The sequence below is a fragment of the Nicotiana tomentosiformis genome, chromosome 4, assembly GCF_000390325.3.
Source record: "Nicotiana tomentosiformis chromosome 4, ASM39032v3, whole genome shotgun sequence".
Classification (NCBI taxonomy): domain Eukaryota; kingdom Viridiplantae; phylum Streptophyta; class Magnoliopsida; order Solanales; family Solanaceae; genus Nicotiana; species Nicotiana tomentosiformis.
Genome location: NC_090815.1, coordinates 106355409 through 106372066, shown reverse-complemented (window position 1 = coordinate 106372066; position 16658 = coordinate 106355409). Strand labels below are relative to the sequence as shown.

The window sequence follows — 16658 nt, the reverse complement described above, 5'->3', positions numbered from 1 at the left end:
CACATAAAGGCTTCCTTCAATGATAAAATATTGAAAGGATTTGCATCAAACCCTTTGGAGAACAAGCATGGAGATTATGATGCCTCACTGCTAGGCTCTTCCTCTTCTCAATCTATTAGAGACAAAATCAGTAAATAAGTATTTTACTTTAAAACTTATATAATGTATATCAATTTCTAATACAACAAACCAAATATTCAAAAAAAATATAATCCTTGCATTACTAACTAATCCATGTATAACTAATACATGCATAACTCTAACCGGCAACTAAACGACCCCTGAGTGTCAGTGGCGGACTCACGTGGTGGCAAGCGGGTTCAACTGAACCCGCTTCATCAAAAAATAATATTGTGTATATATATAAATTAGGATTAAAGTTAGGTAAATTTTGTATAAATATTTTATTTGAACTCACTTGACAACTACTATTTTACGACTAAAGTTATGTACTTTTAAGATTGAACCCGATTGTATAAAATTCTGAGTCCGCCACTACAGAGTGCATATAAGTTTTATCCGCTTGACATAGAGGCATCAACGAAACGTTGTCATTTGTTGAAAAGGCTCCTTACAAAGGCAAGAAGCAAGGGAGATACCAAATCCAAATGCCATGAAAATCATTTTAGGAAAAACAAGATTTATAAAAATTATTCTAATCATTCGGGTCATAAAGAGTTCAAAGACTATGTTTTAGCTGGCGAAGTGCAAAAATAGCCATTTTAGGCCCCCATTTAAAGACTAGTCAACATTTATAATTTTTTTTAGCCGTTTCACAATCAACTTCAGATATGTCGGTCTGAATTTTATCTTTGTATTTCAAGACTTCAGACCTTCTGATATGAAATTAGTCTTTGGTAAAGTCCAATGGGAGGTTCAGTCTGAATTTTGTCAAGACTGACTAAATTTTAAATAGGGCTACTACAAGCGGCTACCCGGTGTCATTTTTACCATTTTAGCTTTAATTAAAAAAAACAAAATTCAAAGCCCAATCTAAGGACATGATTCAGCCCGTAATCACAAAATGTGTTAGCTGAAGCGTATTTACATATCGGCGAGCACGACCGGCGACGGCGAGCGTACCGGCAAGATGAATTACGTCCGGCAGAGTCCGACGAGTCGGAGAATGGCATGGCCGCTGCAAATGGGTGGACTTTTGATGCTTCTTTTACCAAATCTGTTTCCCAGTCTCTTCTCTCCTCTTGGCCGCTCTTACCCTTCCCTTTTTTCTGTAATATCTCTTTACTTCTCCTTTTTCAGCCTTTTTCACAGTATCTTAAAAGATTAAATCATTTAGTATTGGAATGAAATGTGCTGGATATAGTGATGAAACTGAAAATTCATATAGTTGATTGATTGATTGCGTGATGTATCTGTTTACTAATGCAATGTGGTGGATCAGAACTTAGGTGAACAAAAATTTGTTGATTAGCTAATAACTTATCGCATACTCACTCTGTCCCTAATTTATGTGATACATTTAAGATTCTCATTGATTTATAGTCACAGAGATGTCTATTCAACTTTTTTTTCCTTATACTTTGATTGGATGTATTGTACAAGCAGATTGCTGAAATAGTTTCCTTTCTTTATTTGTATAACCTAAAGGTTACAGCTTTCTGTTACTTCTCAGTTCTCAGTGCAGCAGCACATTTTACTGAATTAGGGCTTTCGAAAGATCATATTTTCGTGGTCTAATGGTATCATTTCATGTACCGCTAAGATCACAGAGATTGTTGTATGCTCTTATCATTAGTTGTGCTTAGTGTCAATCATGGCCAGCTTAGCCATGTAAATTTTTGATTCCTCATATATGGATTTCCAGGTGTTCATGATTCACATGCACCTCGATTTCTCTTAGAAGATTGTACCTGCTCAAACTTGTAGAAATATTCAGTTCTTTTATTAGTTAATTCGTGTAATTTGCAGGAATGGAATGCTCCAAAGTCTATGCACGTGCATTTACTAAACAGGGCTTTGCAACAACAGACAGTGAGTAGAGTTGCCACTTCATTTCTTTATAGCTGTGAGATTGCTATGGAAGTTTTGGGACATATATTCAAAATCTGTATTAATTTAGCACCTTTCAGTCTAATGCGCAAGAAGCAGACCTCTGGTCGCCCTTGCCTAATCAGGGATGGGAAGCCTGCGCTGATAATCAAGACACTCAATGTGAGAGTTACACCATATTTTTGTATCTTGTCTCTGCTTTATGAAGGGGATTCTTAGCAATTTAAATTCTTCGTGTTCTAAGCATTTTTCAATTGCATGCGTTTGTAGCATTGCATAGGAAGTCTCAAGTGTACATACAGGTGTTTTTGGATGGAGGATTGAACCAACAGAGAATGGGGGTATGTAATTTTCTGTTATGATATTGGTTAGTTTACAGATTCTTGATGTATATGACTTTCGGGGCACTTTAGTCTCATGAATGATTATGTTTACTTTGCTCCCATGATAGATCTGTGATGCAGTAGCTGTTGCTAAAATTTTAAATGCGACACTTGTAATTCCGTATCTTGAAGTAAATCCAGTTTGGCAGGACCCAAGGTATTTACTGTCAGCTATTACAGCTTCCACTTTCTAAGTACTTTTATAGCTTTATGTGAACTGCCCTTTTACAGATTGATACTCCTTATGTGAAGTGCTTTCACAGTTCCTTTGCAGATATTTTTGATGTTGATCACTTTATCAATATCTTGAGTGGTGACGTCTCTGTAGTTAAAGAGCTTCCCAGTGAGTACTCCTGGAGTACCAGAGAATACTATGCAACAGGCATACGAGCTACTAGAATTAAGACAGCGCCTGTACATGCTTCTGCTACATGGTACCTGGAGAATGTTCTGCCTGTAATGCAGAGGTACTACTGAAATGTCCACCGTTTTATACATTTTCATTTTTGCCAGCTAACACATTCTCATTACCAGATGCATTTTTGTAGATTGCTTGATTTAACTGGGACTCTCTGCCTTCAACAATTGAAACCTACTTCTGACTTCTCTTTGTATGATTAAAAATAAAGGTTGAACTCACAGCAAGACTAACTCGCTTCTTTCTTCCAGCTATGGGATTGTAGCTATTGCTCCATTCTCTCACCGTTTGGCTTTTGACAACCTACCTTCAGACATCCAGCATCTGCGTTGTAAGGTCAACTTTAACGCGCTAGTTTTTGTTCCCCATGTCAGAACGTTAGGCGACACACTCGTCAGTCGTCTGCGCAGCCCTCCTAGTATGAATAAAGCATCAAGTGCTACACACTTCCACGATAGGGAAAATGACAGAGCAGGAGCTGGAAAGTATGTTGTATTGCATCTTCGCTTTGATAAAGTATGACTATCTTCTACCTTGCTGACTCAATTCCATTCTTACAATCATAGTTTAGACTATGCTTGAAGTCGAGTCTGTGTTCTTGGGCTTTTTAATTCCTCCGGTGACAACTATGAGGGTATTGCACTGTATCAGTGTTTATGCCAATGTTCCATGTCTATGCTAGTTAAAGACACTATTATATGAGGGTTCAGTAAATTAAAGGCCACTTGGTATAATTATCTGTCAGCCACTTTGGTTAAATATGCTTATACACATCTCCAAGTTAAGAAAGTTAAAACCCGTCATGTTTCACTAAAATTCACTTGGATACCTTCGATTTTGATCCACCCATCCGTTAATGGAAACAAATAGAAAGGCTTTTGCACAAGACGACAGTTATTTGTTTAATACACTTGGATGTTAATTGCCTGGAAAATGTCTTTTAAACAGGATATGGCTGCTCACTCAGCTTGTGATTTTGGTGGCGGCAAAGCTGAGAAACTTGCTCTTGCAAAATATCGCCAAGTACTTTGGCAAGGGAGAGTTCTTAACTCCCAGTTCACAGATGAGGAGTTAAGAGGCCAAGGGCGTTGTCCATTAACTCCTGAAGAGATAGGACTCCTTTTGACAGCCTTGGGATTTAACAACAGCACACGGCTATATCTTGCTTCCCACAAGGTGTCTAACAATGATATTACTTATCTCTTTAAAAAGAATAGTGTTTCATTGTCAATAACAGCTTAAGCACTCTTTGAAACTTTTCCCATTTTCATCAGGTTTACGGTGGAGAAGCAAGGATATCGGCTCTTCGCCAGTTGTTCCCATTTATGGAGGACAAGAAAAGCCTTGCTTCTTCTCATGAATTATCCGAAGTGGAAGGAAAAGCTTCTTTATTAGCTGCTCTGGATTATTATGTGAGCATGCAGAGCGATATATTCATTTCTGCTTCTCCCGGCAACATGCACAATGCACTGGTAATTAAATTGTATATCAGAATTTCTTATTAATTGCTAGATTCTAGTCTATCTTAATCTTGATTATGCTTTGAGACTGATATGGGATGGCATTTTAACAACTCTCAGTTGGGGCATCGAGCATACAAGAATCTTAAGACTATTAGACCAAACATGACATTGTTAGGCAAGCTCTTCCTGAACAAGACTATGGAGTGGTCTGAATTCCAGCGTGCAATACAGCAGGGTCACAAGAATAGACAAGGGCAAATGCGGCTACGCAAGGAAAAACAGTCAATATATACTTACCCTGCTCCTGATTGCATGTGTAAAACTTAATTTTAACACTTTTTGGAGACTCATTTTATCAAACGTGATATTCACAAGTAAATTTGTTACTTATATTATTGTGTTCACTACACCAAAATAGGATCTTTAGTTGACCATATCCAGGATACAACAGCGTAGTCTCCTCATTCTAGCTAGCCTCAAACATTTGCGATTATGGCTAGTCAGTGCATCAGGATAAATTTTCTTTTACGTAGTATGTAGTGGCCGAGAGTTAGAAAAAGGAAGTGTCTTAACTCTCTGCACATGATTCGCAGAAAGGGCTGGATAAACTGTTGCCCGTTGTGCAAGAAAACATTGGTTCAATAATCCATATGACCCAAGCAGAAGGATTTTGAAGTCGCAGTTCTGATATTAGTATTTATTTTATCTCTAATCGTAATTCATGCTTTTAAAGACAGCCTGGTAACTACAAATTATAGAAATCTAACTTGCTGGCTAAACATAATCAACTTCGTCTATCTATGAGGAGCCGCAGCGGATATGTCTCTAAGTATAATTTAATTGATACACACATATGTTCATACACTACTAAGTGACATAATATGGGGGACCGAGAATTTTTCTTTTTAATTACTCAATTGTTAGTCATCAATTTTACTAACATAGATTAACTGAAGGGTCTAATCTTGCACAAGATTTTACTGATGAGCATGTCTAGCAAAATTCATTTTCTATATAATTTTCATTTTTTGCGAACAAGAGATTGGTGTAATGGGAAAACTCGAGATTTTGAATGATCTTAGCTGGCAAACAAATACGTCATCACCTATATATTTGATGTCAATGCAAAATTATTCTCAATAATCATCATTCCTTCTTCGTTTTTTCCTTCTTTTTCACTTTCCACTTTTCTTTTCTTTTTTACTTTTCTGAATTCAGACACGAGAATTAGCTTCTTAACTTTCTTACTATGGTTTTAACCATCACAAGAATAAGTTCCATCCAACTGTAGTTACATTTCACTCCAAAACTCTGCTGGAGTTTCTGTACAACAAATCAATCAACTGCAAGCTAAAGTCATTTGATGGTCGCCAAGCTTTAAGCTAAAATTTAGTAGCAATATGCTTTAGTTGATAATTATTAAATGCTAAAATACAAGTCAATTACTGCTCCACAATTATACAAAATGGAACTTCATGAGAAACATTTACATTGTGCATAATGCAAGCTCTAAAAAACAGCCTTAGTGCATTATTGCACGTTGTTGAACCCACAAATGATAATAAATCACCTTTCGCGTTCTTTTTGGACGCTTGGTGCACTTGGAGCTTCAGCCATCTGATCATCCATCTTATCTTTATTTGAGCTGGTTGAGCTATTCCCATTCCGGCAGGCAGCCAACTCCTTTGATTCTGAGTCGGAAAATGTTGGAGAGGGAGAGGGAGAGGGTGGAGTCGCTTCTTCCTCAATTGGAAGTGTTAATTTTGACCCTTCTAGTGCAACACCAAGAACAATGTTATCTTCTAACATGGGCCTTCCCACAGAAGGTGGTGAAATTGGTCTTTCGGCATCTTGTTGTGCCTGTGAAGCAGCAGATGCCACATCTGTCTTCTCAATGTTGATATCTGATGTCAACCCTGGTGCCTCTCCAGTTGCTGAAGCAACTTGGTTTTTCTCAGAGTTGCTTTTAACTGGACTAATCGATCCTTGTTTTGGTGTTTTTCCATCTGAAGACAAAGTTGCTACTTTTAAATCGACATTAGCATTTGATGCTGACGAGACCTTAACAACTTCTTTCTCAGTAGGCTTTGATAGCAAACCATTTGTATCATCAGCAGCCTGTGATGTACTTGGTGCTTCAGCCTTTCCATCTTTTTCTTCATCAGGTTGTACTGAACGGGCAGACACCTTAGTTTTATCGTCATTATTGATCCTATAAGAAGGCTCAATAAGGAAGAATGGGCGATTAGGACGGTCACGAGAGAAAATGGAATCAGCAAATGGTACATCATCCGCATCAGGTTCGCGATATGTTTTCTGCACAGTACGAAGAGGTGTAGCAAGCCGAGCACGATGATGGCTGATTACTCGAAGCAGATCCAGCAATATAACTTCCTGCAACCGCAAGTTGATGGAACCATTAGCAGGAAGTTACTATAATCCTGATAGACCTTAGGACCTCAACTGCCACACACACACAACAGATGGAGATGAAAGAAAAGGCCTCGAGATAGAAGCAGATTGAATGTATGCCCCCCACAAACCTACAGTTTGGAGTTACAGCTGGAAGGCACTACACTAAAGCTTGAATCAAATAATTGCAGATACTAAAGGTGATTATAGACTTTTTGTGTTATTTCTGGCAATAGTAACATGAGGAACTGCCGAACAGATGGTAAAAGAGAAATTGTGGCTGCATAAAGCATATAGTATAGAAGACCCATCTAAAACTGGACACTAAGAAAAAGAGCTTACACATGACTACATATAAATCGATTAATGCATGGTAATGGTTGACCAGATTTACTGTAAGCAAAGATTTTATACTTATTTACAAAATCAGACTCAGGACTGCTTCATTGAACCAGGGGATAAAACTCGTACCTTCACTCGGGAGTACTCTTCAAAATAAGAAGTCTTCACAAAGCAAGAAATCATGATCTGTTACACATGCCACGAGTAAGAAAATTGAGTCATACTATTAAAAGTAACTTACTTCCTTAAACTACTATGCACAAATGTAAGATATGCCAAGATTGGATTCTCAAACACAGACATGTAAAATTAATATGAAAGACAGGTGGAAACAGTTGCACAAGAGATGAAGTGATCCTGTGGCTAAGGGGCCTAGAAGTTCCCAATACTAGCACTAGGCTCTACACATTTAGAGAGCTAACCCGTGTCGAGTGTCGGGCAGAGTTAAAGGAGCTTCTATCCTTGCTCTTTGCACGCATCGTCACCCAGGCTAACAGGGCTTTTACTTATTCAGGGAGAGAATGGAGTCTTGGAAAGCCTAATTGAGAGTAAGATCCTTCACCCCTTTTCAGTCTCTACAGGGTTCACACATTTCTTCAATATAGGTGAAATGGACCAACCAGAGATGGAAGAGATCAAACACAGAGATAAGAAGCCGCTAGCCTTCTTAACGTTTAGCAAAACAGGCTCGCATTTTATCAAAACGAACAGAGGAAAATAATCGTATAAAAAAACACTCCTGACCAACTCCTTCCTCTTTATGTATGATTAGAATCTTTAAAAATATAATGCAACGCAAGAAAGACGATTCAGCGAACTTGAGATGGCTGTTATTTGTCAAGCTTATAACTCATGACAACAATATCATGACCATGAATAGTTGCATTACAAACAGCTGTCAATGCATTTTACCACTGTATTTCAGGAATTGAATGAGGTAGGTAAAGAAGTATCACCTACCATAAGAGCCTGATTCTCTGGATCAACATTATCCAGAAAAACTCGCCTATGCAATCGTTGCTGTTCTATTTGAGGATTTTTCGCCAAAACCTTCCGCATATCCGCAACAATGTTCTACACGCGAAAGAGGCGTGTGAATACTCATCAGCCAACAAAAATTGTTTTTCAGAAATAAAAAAAAAATGTTAACTAACTAGAAAATTGAATTTACCGACATTGATCTTATTCACATCCAAGTGGCTGATGGCAAGGTGAGTCTTGATCCTCCAATGAGTCTTCTGGCTAAGATTCCTGACGATATTCACTGAAAATTTGTGATTTGGTATATGAATGGCTTCACGGTCATCACCTCTTATGACTGTTGGTGACCACCAACCTACGTGCTAAACAACAAGAAAGAAGTCATACAACGGCTCAATACCACGATTTAGCTTTCTGTTCAACTGATTCAGCACAAATGGATGAAGTTGTTATCCAACCACATCTTCATGCAAATCCTTGCATATCAAGCATGCAATACTTCTTGTTATTGCATTATTTAAAGTATATTCCTTTATTATCTAATTGGCGGCAGGAGCTTAAGATTTACCTCCACTGTACCAGAGACGTCATAGCCCTGTATCTTTGTCTGTATCCAGTCATTTAGAACAAAGGGCCTTGTTGCATGGATCATTATGCTTGAGAGGAAGTTCGTAAGTATCTGAACAAGCACCAAGGAAGTAAAAAATATAAGTTGCACTAATTCAAGTGGGCACACAAGCCCTCTACCCAGACGAGAAAAAAAAAAGAAGGAAACATGAAAAGCAGAAGTAATATTAAACCAACCAATTGGGAGAACATCCCAAATGAAATAGAGAAAAGGTATAAAACCTCATTTCGCCGACACTTAGCAATGTGAAACAAATGGTCAGATTACCTCACGACCAGCAAGAGTAAGCAATACTGTCCCAAGACCCCCAGCTGTCAACCACTTCTGTGTAGAAAAACCAAGCAGTTCCATGAACAATGAAACAGCTGCAACCCACACTGCAGTATATACAGCTTTCCCTGCAAATTCGAATCCCATCTGAAAAGAGAAAAACACACATTTGAAGAATAAGAATTTGGTCATAGAAGGCAACAACAAATGATAGCAAAAATCATGGCACTTCAAAGAAAATATGATGCTGCATATTTTTCTGGAGAGGCCACTTTAATCATTAGAGTTTAATTGGTATGGTTGTTTTAGATTACTTAAATATGCACAGGAAAGGTGTAATAGCAATTGCACACTAGTATGTGATACCGCCAAACTAACATAAGCCTCTAATCTGGAGTTGGATCCATATTACTTAAGCCAAGAATGAAGCTTCTTTGGAGAAAGTATGATCTTAGGGAAAAGGGAATCAACCAACAGGCATCACAAAGCTTTTGACATATAGGTAATAAAAGTGCTTCCAGTTGTTTAGTTTACTTGTTTAGCATTAGACTTTAGGTGCTGTTTAAGAATCTAGATCGGTCTTCATTTTAAACATTTCTGCATTAACCAAGGTTATATTTTGCAAGCTTCAACAGATTGGAGTAAATACATAATTCCCTCACATACATTTCTTGCATCAGAGGGGTCTTTTGTCTCCATAAGGAATTTTTGTGTTTGCTGAATCAAGCTGCCAAAAAAGAAAATCAAGATGAACTTCATGTATTGTAAACAGACAGCAACTAATCAAAATTAAGTAATCAAGACATTGGGAAAACCAAGAGTATGATGGAAAGCTACCATTGGTGCTATTAAGAACTATAATAAATGAAATCCGTCAACCAATGAATAGATATGGCATTAGAAATTCAAATATAACAAGCTCTTGAAAGCAAAATATCACCTAGATAAACAGTAGGCAAGTGCCATCACTGTCGATAATGATCGTATAAAAGTAGTAAATCTTTGCTTGACTGCCTGGCTTGCAGCTGAAGGTAAAATCAGTGGATCCACTGCTCTGCAAAAGTTCAAGCCAGCAACATGAGTGTTTTATAAAGCAAAATATATAACATGTTTAAAATTTTAAAAACTGCACTTCAATTTAACCTGCATATAAGTATTGCTCCGGTCCATAAAAGCACAGGTTTAAGATAGGAATCTGCAACATGATGCAAGCCGCTTTGTTTCCAATTACTACCACTTTCCTGCATAAAGATTTTCAGAAAACGCCTTAAGTTAGGGACGATGTAGACAACTTGCAGCAAGCCAACGAGAAAGATTGTCCAGAGAAGCCAGTACATGAAAGAAAAATTTTCTGCCAAAACTCATCAATGGAATGAGACCCCATGCGGCTAAAACAATAACTCCAATGGCCGGCACCAGCTGAAGCACAAGGGGGCTCCCATGTATAATATTTAATGACCTGCAAAATAAAACTAATAATTGCATAGGTGCCAATTTGATCATTTCAATATTGGAATGTGGGTGGAAAAAAAAGAAAATTGAAATGTGGATGGAGGATAAATAAAGCAGGCGGGATGCTATAATCATGAGTGATAATTCCACCTATTGAGTAAAATCGTCAGACATTTAATTAGGTAGAGAATCAAGATCAGGTTAAATTGTGAAGGGCTGAAGAATGGATTATGATTTGTGAGAAAAAGAACTCATCCTCATTGAGAAAGAGATGCTACTTAATTACTAGCAATATTGCTGATGATAAGAGTTGTAGTTGACAGGAATTATTTAAAACTCCTAGATCTAAATGTCCATGCAACTTGAATAGAGATATATTAGATAGAGAAACATGTACCTTTTCCATATTAGTGCTGCTGTTTTCAGAAATTGACTCTCATATCCTCCACCTGGCTTTAATAAGGAGCGGCAAAGCAATACATTACATCTAGTAGGTGAAGGATGGGTAAACAAAGGCCCACGTACACTATTCAGAAGGTAAATGCTCCACGCATCCTGCCGCTAAAGATGCAATATATCACATATCAAGGTGTCAATGAGGGAGTATAAATTAGGCATAAATCTGTAGCCAAATAACTTATAATATAGTTTAAGAAAGTGCTTTTAGGATGATTGCAGCAAATGTAAATGCTCCTCTTATCTCATTCAGAAAATGGCAAAATGGAAAATGTCGTAGTAACAAGGAGAGCTACAAACAAGCTGACTTCAGCTGATTAATGGAATAAGCATGGCTCAATTGTTAAAATAATATCAGCTTGAGCATACTGAACCCAGGAGAACTCAAGCTGTAGCTCGAATTGGCTCATTACAACAACTCCATCTTGAACCAGTCTCAATTTATTTATGTGTGAATACACTTGCGCGATAATAAAGGCACATCACATTTCTAGGCTTCCGTAGAACTTTCCACATTATCAACCTTTATGATCTTGATCACAAGGCAAAATAAGTCGATTCATCTACTGAACACATATGAACTTGAGCTCAAGACCCGCTCATAATTTAAACAAGTAAGCAAAGTCGAACATATTCAAGTTAAGTCAAACTGTTTCTGTTGAACTCAGCTTATTAGTAAAGCTATAGAAAATCTTGTCAAGTACATGAAGCTTAGTTTTCTAGAATCAAGTTCATGATGCTCAAGTGATGCAAATGAAGAAAATGAAACAACTGCTTATGGAATAAGATCAACAAAAAATAGACATACATGAGAAGGTCATGATATACCTCGATTGAAATGTTGAACCAATATATACAACAATATAATGACAGCAAAGTGAGTCATAAAAAAGCTAGCTGAATGATGCATGAACAAAAAGGAATGGGAAGGTTGTAAATAAAGAAGGAATGTGGTAATTATAGTCTGATGCAAAGCATACCGAAGAATGTGATGACAGAAATTTGCTGCAAGAATCTGTCTGGATCCTGCTCATTGTGCCCTACAAACAAACAAAAAATTCAAGAGTTGAGGACATCCTTGTTTGATCAGTAAAAAGTTGAGAACATCATTGACTCTAATGATCAAGTATTAGAAGAAAAAAAAAACAAATGCATGACCTGAAATGTACCTTAGGCTGGCAGGTGAATCCACATTTCCCGTGGATTCCCAGTTCGCGGGGCAGCAGCAATGAGACAGCAGCTGCCATCGTCTAATATACTCAAAGATATAACACCCAGAAGTCACAATGTTAAAGTGCATATGGGAAGAACCTTTATCTTCAGAACCTACCCAAAAGAAAAGGTGGAGAACAAAAAATCAAATTAAGCATGAAGCAACCTGCCCAACGGTAAGGAAAAAGAAAGCCTCCCCCTTTAACTGCATCACGGGTCCTAGTTATCCAACACAGTGGCGGATTTGCAACAGTGGCAACGGCAGGAGCACCCACTGCCTTAAATATAGCTAAAGTTCTTTTTAAAATGATACACACTAAGTCTCCACTCATTGTCACAAAGGATAAGCAGGTGCAGTGGTAGTCCGCACTCCGCACCCACCTGGCACTCACATCAATTGAGTGCAAAAGCTTCTGATCACAGAAACATCTAAAGTAAGACTTCTCTCCCAACATATCTCATCTATCCTATCAATTTCAAGTAGAAAGCGGGGGCAGAACTAGGTAAGGGGAAGGGGTTCAACTGAATCCCGTTTTTTGAAAAATTACATTGTGCAAAAATTTAAAAACATATTCGTAGGCTATATATGAACTGTTGAATCACCTTGATATATCCTATCAATTTCAAGCAGAAAGTAGGGGCATAACTAGGTAGGGGGATGGCAGGGGCGAATTTATAGGGGAGATTATGAGGCACGTGAACCCATGGTTTCTCCGCAAAATTAGACATTTTATGTACTTATGTTGTAAAATTGGTATAATATTAACTATTGGCACCCATACTTCAAGAAGGTTGAATGGTGCACTTGGTTTAAGGTTGAATTATTTACCAAGAGAAATAGGGATCAATTCCCACTTAATACATTTTTTCCTTAGATCTGCCTCTGGGGGAAGGGATTCAACTGAATCCCGTTTGTCGAAGAATTACGGTATGCAAATAATGTAAAAACATATTTTTTAGGCTACATATGAACTGTTGAATCCCCTTGACATAAGGGAGAATTCTAGTGAAAGTGACAAAGGGGTTCAAAAATTGCTTTAGGTTACACGTTCAAATCCTAGGTGTGACATTCTAACAATTTTTTGAATCACCCTGTATAAATTATGGCTCCGCCACGGGCAGAAAGTATAGGCATAAGCTAATGGGACAAAGGCACACCACATCAAGCACAACTAAAAGTTAATGCATAACCCATGACAAAATCTAAACACAATCTAACAGTTAAAATACTGCATAACCCAAAACGACATTAGTATTATACCACACACTTCTGCCTTGCGAAAAAAAATGCAACTGAGAAAGATCTTCTAAACAAGTCCCTAAGACACAAAATCTGAACAATCGAACTAGAAAAAAGCCTTAAATTTCACAACTAACCAAAAAAATATATGTATTTAATCCTCATAATCAATAATCAAACTAATTACGAACCTTAATACCAATAAGCAGTGAGATTATCCCAGAAAGTGAAGCTAATTTACTTTAGAAAACAGCTAAAATCAGCTCGAAATCGGAGATCTTCGTGTATTGATGTAATGGAAAATGGTGAAAGGAAAGGAACGGAGATAACATGCGCAGGGAGGTGATGGGCACCAACACCGACGGCTACAGTTGCGTGACGGACTGAAAAAGATCACTGTTTTGGATAATTCCCACGTTTCGAGGTACCGGCCCCTTCCTACGTGGCACCGTTCTTTTTTATTGCCTAAGTTTTAAAGCGAAAAAAAATATAGATACATAGAAAATTTATTTAAATAAAAAATGGCGAGTTGAAGACATGACGCGGGAAGCGCGGCTTAGGTGATTTGGTCATGTGAGGAGGAGGAGCACAGACGTGTCGGTGAGGAGGTGTGAGAGATTGACATTGGAGGGCCTACGGAGAGGTAGAGGTAGGCTAAATAAGAGGTGGTGAGAGGTGATTAGGCAAGATATGGCCCAGTTTCAGCTGACCGAGGACATGAACCTTGATATGAAGGTATGAAGGTCGAGGATTAGGGTAGTAGAGTAGGTAGTCTAGAGTGTTCATAACAGTAGTATTGGCATACAGTCTCGCTTTCTGTTGGTAGTAGGTTTTTATGACTAACCGTTTTTTTTTTCATTATTGATCACCTTACTGTCTTGTTATTTTTATTCTGCTTTTATATGGCTTTTTGTTATTGTCCCTTCATATTTATATTTTCATTAATGTGGTGCTTATATTTTTCTGAGCCGAGGGTCTATTGGAAACAACCTCTCTATCATCACAATGTAGGGGTAAGACTTGCATACATACTACCCTCCCCAGACCTCACGGTGTGGGATAATATTGAGTATGTTGTTGTTGTAAAAAACGTGGCGAGTTGAAGAATGATGAGTAAAGGGGATGTTTGTTATATGGGATAAGGTAGTATAAAATTTAGGATTAAATTTGTTTTATATTTGATTTTAATTAAGCCCAGAGATTAAATTATACCATCTCTTAGGTGGGATAATTAATATCGGAATTAATTATTTGGATAAAGTTATAAAATGACCAACTTATCCTTCTTTTCTTTTCACCGCAACCTTTTTATTTTTTGAACCAAGGTTAAATAGGACATAAATTTTATCCAAGCTTATCCACCTTCAAACTAAACAGATATTTTTAATTGTATATAACAAATCCAATTTTAATTCAATAAACCAAACAAAGCAATAACATTAAACTCCCGTTAGACCATAGATTTTGATTATTTTTTTTCAAAAGAAATTAAAAATATTGTTTATTCATAGAATATGACGAGTTTTTAAAAATTAATATTGAAATTTTTTATAATACTTTATTTTTTTTGAATAAAAAATATATCCAAATATAATTTTAACTTTTAAAAATTATTTTTTAATATAATTTCAAAAAAAAATTCAAGTTTCAACCAAATCTATGTTCAAAGCTAATTAAATAGTCAAAGGGATTATTAATCCCAAAATTCCCAAAATTATCTTGTCCGCGAACCAAACGACGCCTTAAAGCCTTATCTAAAAGACGTATAAACCACACACTTCACTCTGTGCTAATTTCCACAAGAGAGAAAAAAAAAATCAAATTGCAGGGATGAGTGACACTATGGGTATGGCGGCGCCACCGCCATCAATAAACTCAGCCGCCGGGAACAACCACAGCCGCCACCACATGATGATGCACATGACGTTTTTCTGGGGGGGAAACGCGGAGGTTCTGTTTTCCGGTTGGCCTGGATATAACAATATGGGCATGTATGTGTTGGCACTTTTCTTCGTTTTTCTACTTGCCTTTTTCGCAGAGTGGATCTCACACACCAATTATATTAAAGAGAGTGCTAATCATGTGGCTGCTGGGTTAATTCAGACCGCGTTGTACGGCGTCAGGATTGGGTTGGCTTATTTGGTCATGTTAGCTGTTATGTCGTTCAACACCGGCATTTTTCTGGTGGCAATCGCCGGCCACACGTTAGGGTTCTTAGTTTTTGGTAGTAGGGTTTTTAAGAAATCGCCATTGACGGCTTATGCTAAAGCCTCCGATCTTCCTCCCATCAGTTGTAATTGTTGACTAATTGAAATAAAATATTTAGTTGAGTATATCTTTTTTCTTCAATTCATAATTATTGGATATCTTGTAAAAAATTCACATTCTTGTGATTGCCCAAAGATTAATTCAATTAAAATTACGGAGAAAAAAAAAGAGTAAATATTACAGGCAATATGCGTGAAACAATTCCCCCATACAACTGTTTTCCATACTAAACTTTCCTTCTTTGAAATTATTTTGATTTGTTATCTGAAAAAGGTAGAATGCTTAAATATACTTATTTGCTAATATCAACAAAGATGTCCAGAAAGCTTTCAATCCCAATCTCGCATTGAATTTATCATATTATTAAAGTTATGAATTCATATTCACTATATCTTATAATTTTAGTAAATTTTTACACATAAATTTATGTCCCACCTCAAAAGTTACGAATTCAATTGAACTTGTAACTATGGTGCTAGATGCGCCACTACTTTTAGGTGTTGTTTGATACGGTGATTGTAAAAATATGAATTCTTTAACTGACAATATATAAAGAGTATTATATGACGAATGATAATACACAGAGTGCTACATGGGAATACATGAATTTTTATGTAAATATTGTGACATTGAAATCAATACCTTTATAAGAAAAAATAAGAAGAAATATAAGAAACTTTACTGCAAATGATTTGGGACGTGAAGACTGAACCCATTGGAATTTGGTGAAACTTGGACATCAATTTTGTATCAACTTGTCATGTCATGCAATTTAGCACTTGTCTAATTTCCTCATAAAATTTGCATGTCTTTTGGAAGTATTAATGGGATTGAAAAGGGATGAAAGGTAAAGAGAAAGGGATGAAAGCCAAGGTTGCTACTACTTTTCCAATCAAATTTCAAACATGTGATTTGCCTTTTCATACCTTGCTGTGTAGGCCAAATCACCCGTCCGCGGAAAACTAACAGCTATGTCAAATATATAAGTAGTTTATTAAAAAATTAACTAATTTATAAAATATTATCAATATTAATCAATTAGTTATTTGTAGCCAAAAAAGGTTAAATTTTTGAATGGATGTTATTAGAATATATTTGGTACATCTTATGGAGATTGAATCTC

At 36.9% G+C, this 16658-nt stretch overlaps 3 protein-coding genes across 5 annotated transcripts; 2 read left to right on the top strand and 1 right to left on the bottom strand.

The window, feature by feature from the left end:
- The first annotated feature begins 983 nt into the window (after positions 1–983).
- Positions 984–4664, top strand: LOC104115683 (O-fucosyltransferase 31-like). The gene is made up of 10 exons (XM_009626362.4): positions 984–1231; positions 1930–1992; positions 2091–2172; positions 2281–2351; positions 2462–2550; positions 2657–2860; positions 3063–3327; positions 3760–3987; positions 4086–4283; positions 4392–4664. Exons 1-10 carry the CDS (start codon positions 1091–1093, stop codon positions 4599–4601), a joined length of 1551 nt encoding a protein of 516 aa, XP_009624657.1. The 5' UTR covers positions 984–1090; the 3' UTR covers positions 4602–4664.
- A 986-nt stretch (positions 4665–5650) lies between these two features.
- LOC104115685 (mechanosensitive ion channel protein 3, chloroplastic-like) lies at positions 5651–13728 on the bottom strand. 3 transcript variants are annotated; one of them, XM_070200120.1, is made up of 14 exons: positions 13455–13728; positions 11985–12141; positions 11796–11855; positions 10757–10920; positions 10243–10366; positions 10051–10148; positions 9848–9961; positions 9574–9634; positions 8905–9054; positions 8578–8688; positions 8204–8371; positions 7989–8102; positions 7158–7214; positions 5651–6668 (listed from the first exon to the last, which is right to left on the bottom strand). In XM_070200120.1, exons 2-14 carry the CDS (start codon positions 12060–12062, stop codon positions 5841–5843), a joined length of 2127 nt encoding a protein of 708 aa, XP_070056221.1. In that variant the 5' UTR covers positions 12063–12141; positions 13455–13728; the 3' UTR covers positions 5651–5840. The 3 variants fall into 3 exon arrangements, with proteins under 3 accessions (XP_070056221.1, XP_009624658.1, XP_070056222.1); XM_009626363.4 differs by having other exon boundaries at positions 13459–13728; XM_070200121.1 differs by having other exon boundaries at positions 10757–10914; positions 13459–13728.
- A 1308-nt stretch (positions 13729–15036) lies between these two features.
- LOC104115686 (copper transporter 1-like) lies at positions 15037–15600 on the top strand. The gene has a single exon (XM_009626365.4). It carries the CDS (start codon positions 15098–15100, stop codon positions 15569–15571), a length of 474 nt encoding a protein of 157 aa, XP_009624660.1. The 5' UTR covers positions 15037–15097; the 3' UTR covers positions 15572–15600.
- The last annotated feature ends 1058 nt before the right edge of the window (positions 15601–16658 follow it).

Bases quoted from the DNA above. Each gene is read 5' to 3' on its own strand.
- LOC104115686 (XM_009626365.4), top strand. From the start codon at position 15,098: ATGAGTGACACTATGGGTATGGCGGCGCCACCGCCATCAATAAACTCA.
- LOC104115685 (XM_070200120.1), bottom strand. From the start codon at position 12,062: ATGGCAGCTGCTGTCTCATTGCTGCTGCCCCGCGAACTGGGAATCCAC. The intron at 8,689-8,904 runs GTAATCTGACCA...GTGCTTGTTCAG, and splicing joins TTACTCTTGCTGGTCGTGAG to ATACTTACGAACTTCCTCTC. The intron at 8,372-8,577 runs GTAAATCTTAAG...CTTGTTGTTTAG, and splicing joins ACGTCTCTGGTACAGTGGAG to CACGTAGGTTGGTGGTCACC.
- LOC104115683 (XM_009626362.4), top strand. From the start codon at position 1,091: ATGAATTACGTCCGGCAGAGTCCGACGAGTCGGAGAATGGCATGGCCG. The intron at 2,551-2,656 runs GTATTTACTGTC...GTGCTTTCACAG, and splicing joins CCAGTTTGGCAGGACCCAAG to TTCCTTTGCAGATATTTTTG. The intron at 4,284-4,391 runs GTAATTAAATTG...AACAACTCTCAG, and splicing joins GCAACATGCACAATGCACTG to TTGGGGCATCGAGCATACAA.